General features: G+C 30.8%; 1 protein-coding gene across 1 annotated transcript; it reads left to right on the top strand.

The window, feature by feature from the left end:
• Positions 1–725: 725 nt before the first annotated feature.
• LOC131620809 (casparian strip membrane protein 2-like) lies at positions 726–1,853 on the top strand. Its single transcript, XM_058891981.1, has 3 exons — positions 726–1,002; positions 1,251–1,374; positions 1,461–1,853. The coding sequence occupies exons 1-3, from the start codon at positions 752–754 to the stop codon at positions 1,674–1,676; spliced, it is 591 nt and encodes a 196-aa protein (XP_058747964.1). The 5' UTR covers positions 726–751; the 3' UTR covers positions 1,677–1,853.
• The last annotated feature ends 127 nt before the right edge of the window (positions 1,854–1,980 follow it).

Raw genomic sequence — 1,980 nt, 5'->3', positions numbered from 1 at the left:
TCATCTCAAGAATAATTGAAGCTTAGATGTGCAACCCAAACAAATGTGTTTCCTATTATATAGACTAACAAGAACTCTAACTCAAACAAAACTATATTTTGTGAGAGATATATCACATATATTTAACCAAAATCTTAAGGTAATAGGTGTGTGGATTCTCCTACTTATAAATACTTAAATCTTCATTTTTTTTTAATGAATATGAAATTTCTCCACAATTTATTTCTCAAAGTTTTTAACTCACACTTGTTTTTTCTCAATAGAAACAATACTTAATTATATTATTTATTAAACAATTCTTAATTTATATTATTTTATTATATTTAATTATTTATTAAATTGTTTAAATTTGAGAGATTTACCAGATAATTCATTCTATAAATAACTCTATCCAAGCATCTTGACCTCACACAAGTTTGATTTATAAACAAACCTCATTTCCTCCTAACATTGACTACAAAATAACTTTTCTTTTTGAAAATAGAAAAATAAACAAAGTACTTAACTAAGAACATTAATAAACATTTCTCTCGTACCTCTACTTGCTTTGCTATTAAAGGTATATATGATTATGTATACAAAGTTGAAGTTGTTTCATAGCCACTCCTCTATAATTAAAATATCATAAAGTTGACTATCCATTCATACATCATAAGTATTTATTCTCTCTATAAAACCTACACACCATGAACTTAATTAATCAATATCATTAATATTCATCTAATTGTATAAGCAATATCTTACCTAAAAAATGTCAACCATCATTGATGTGGCAGAGTCAAGCAACCCTCGTGTTAATGAAAAGGCTGCTTTAATTGCATCCCCTCAAAAACCAGGAGGATGGAAAAAAGGCATAGCCATAATGGATTTCATTCTAAGGTTAGGTGCCATAGCATCTTCTCTTGGTGCTTCTATCACCATGGCAACTAGTGATCAAATTCTACCTTTCTTCACTCAGTTCTTTCAGTTTGAAGCTAGTTATGATAGCTTTACAACTTTTCAGTAAGTCCCTCTCAATCCTCCAAACTCATGTCAGAATATTCTATCTAACACCGACACCTCTAAAAATATGTGTCGTTGTCTGGACATTGTTACCAGCATGACACTGACGCTTGTAATTAATTTTTTTTTTTTTAAATTATTACATGTGTCGACATATCAGTGTCTCTCAGTAGTGTGTATGGTGTCTGTCTCCGTGTTATTTTCAGATAGATCAAATTAGTTGATGTTTACTATATATATATATGCAGGTTTTTTGTGATAGCAATGGCATTTGTTGGTGGCTACTTGGTTCTATCCCTACCATTCTCCATAGTAACATTCATTCGTCCCCATGCAACTGGACCAAGGCTTTTCCTCATCATCTTAGACACAGTAATTATCATCCCTAATGGTCTAATTAAATTTTAATTAGATTTAAATAATTTTGACATAACAAAATATATGTATAATCTTTGTAGGTGTTTCTTACTCTTGCTACTTCTTGTGGAGCTTCAGCTGCTGCCATGGTTTACTTGGCTCACAATGGCAATCAAGACGCAAACTGGCTTGCCATTTGCAATCAATTTGGAGATTTCTGTGCACAAACTAGTGGTGCTGTTGTCTCATCTTTTGTTGCTGTGGTGGTTCTTTTGTTGTTGATTGTTTTGTCCTCTTTGGCTCTTGGAAGACATTAGAAAAATTAGATTGCAAAAGATTCATATTTGCAGGGGCATAAGTTACCTGTATGATTCATTATGTTTGGTTTTGTTTTGTCTGTTTTTTTTTTCTAGTCTTGTGAGATTAAATCTTCTATTAGGAGGTGATGAAATGTAATTGATTGCTTGCATTTAATTAATTTGGGCCAATGTTTTTATGGATCTCCTAATAGTATTTATCTATGAAACACGGAAACCAAAAATACAACACTAACAGGTTGCCATCAATAATAATTTAAAATAATTAATTAATTAAATGTAGTACAAGTATAATAGTTGATAG

Source organism: Vicia villosa, linkage group LG1 (assembly GCF_029867415.1).
Source record: "Vicia villosa cultivar HV-30 ecotype Madison, WI linkage group LG1, Vvil1.0, whole genome shotgun sequence".
Classification (NCBI taxonomy): domain Eukaryota; kingdom Viridiplantae; phylum Streptophyta; class Magnoliopsida; order Fabales; family Fabaceae; genus Vicia; species Vicia villosa.
Note: the sequence above shows the minus strand (reverse complement) of the source record. Positions and strands in the feature narration are given on the sequence as shown.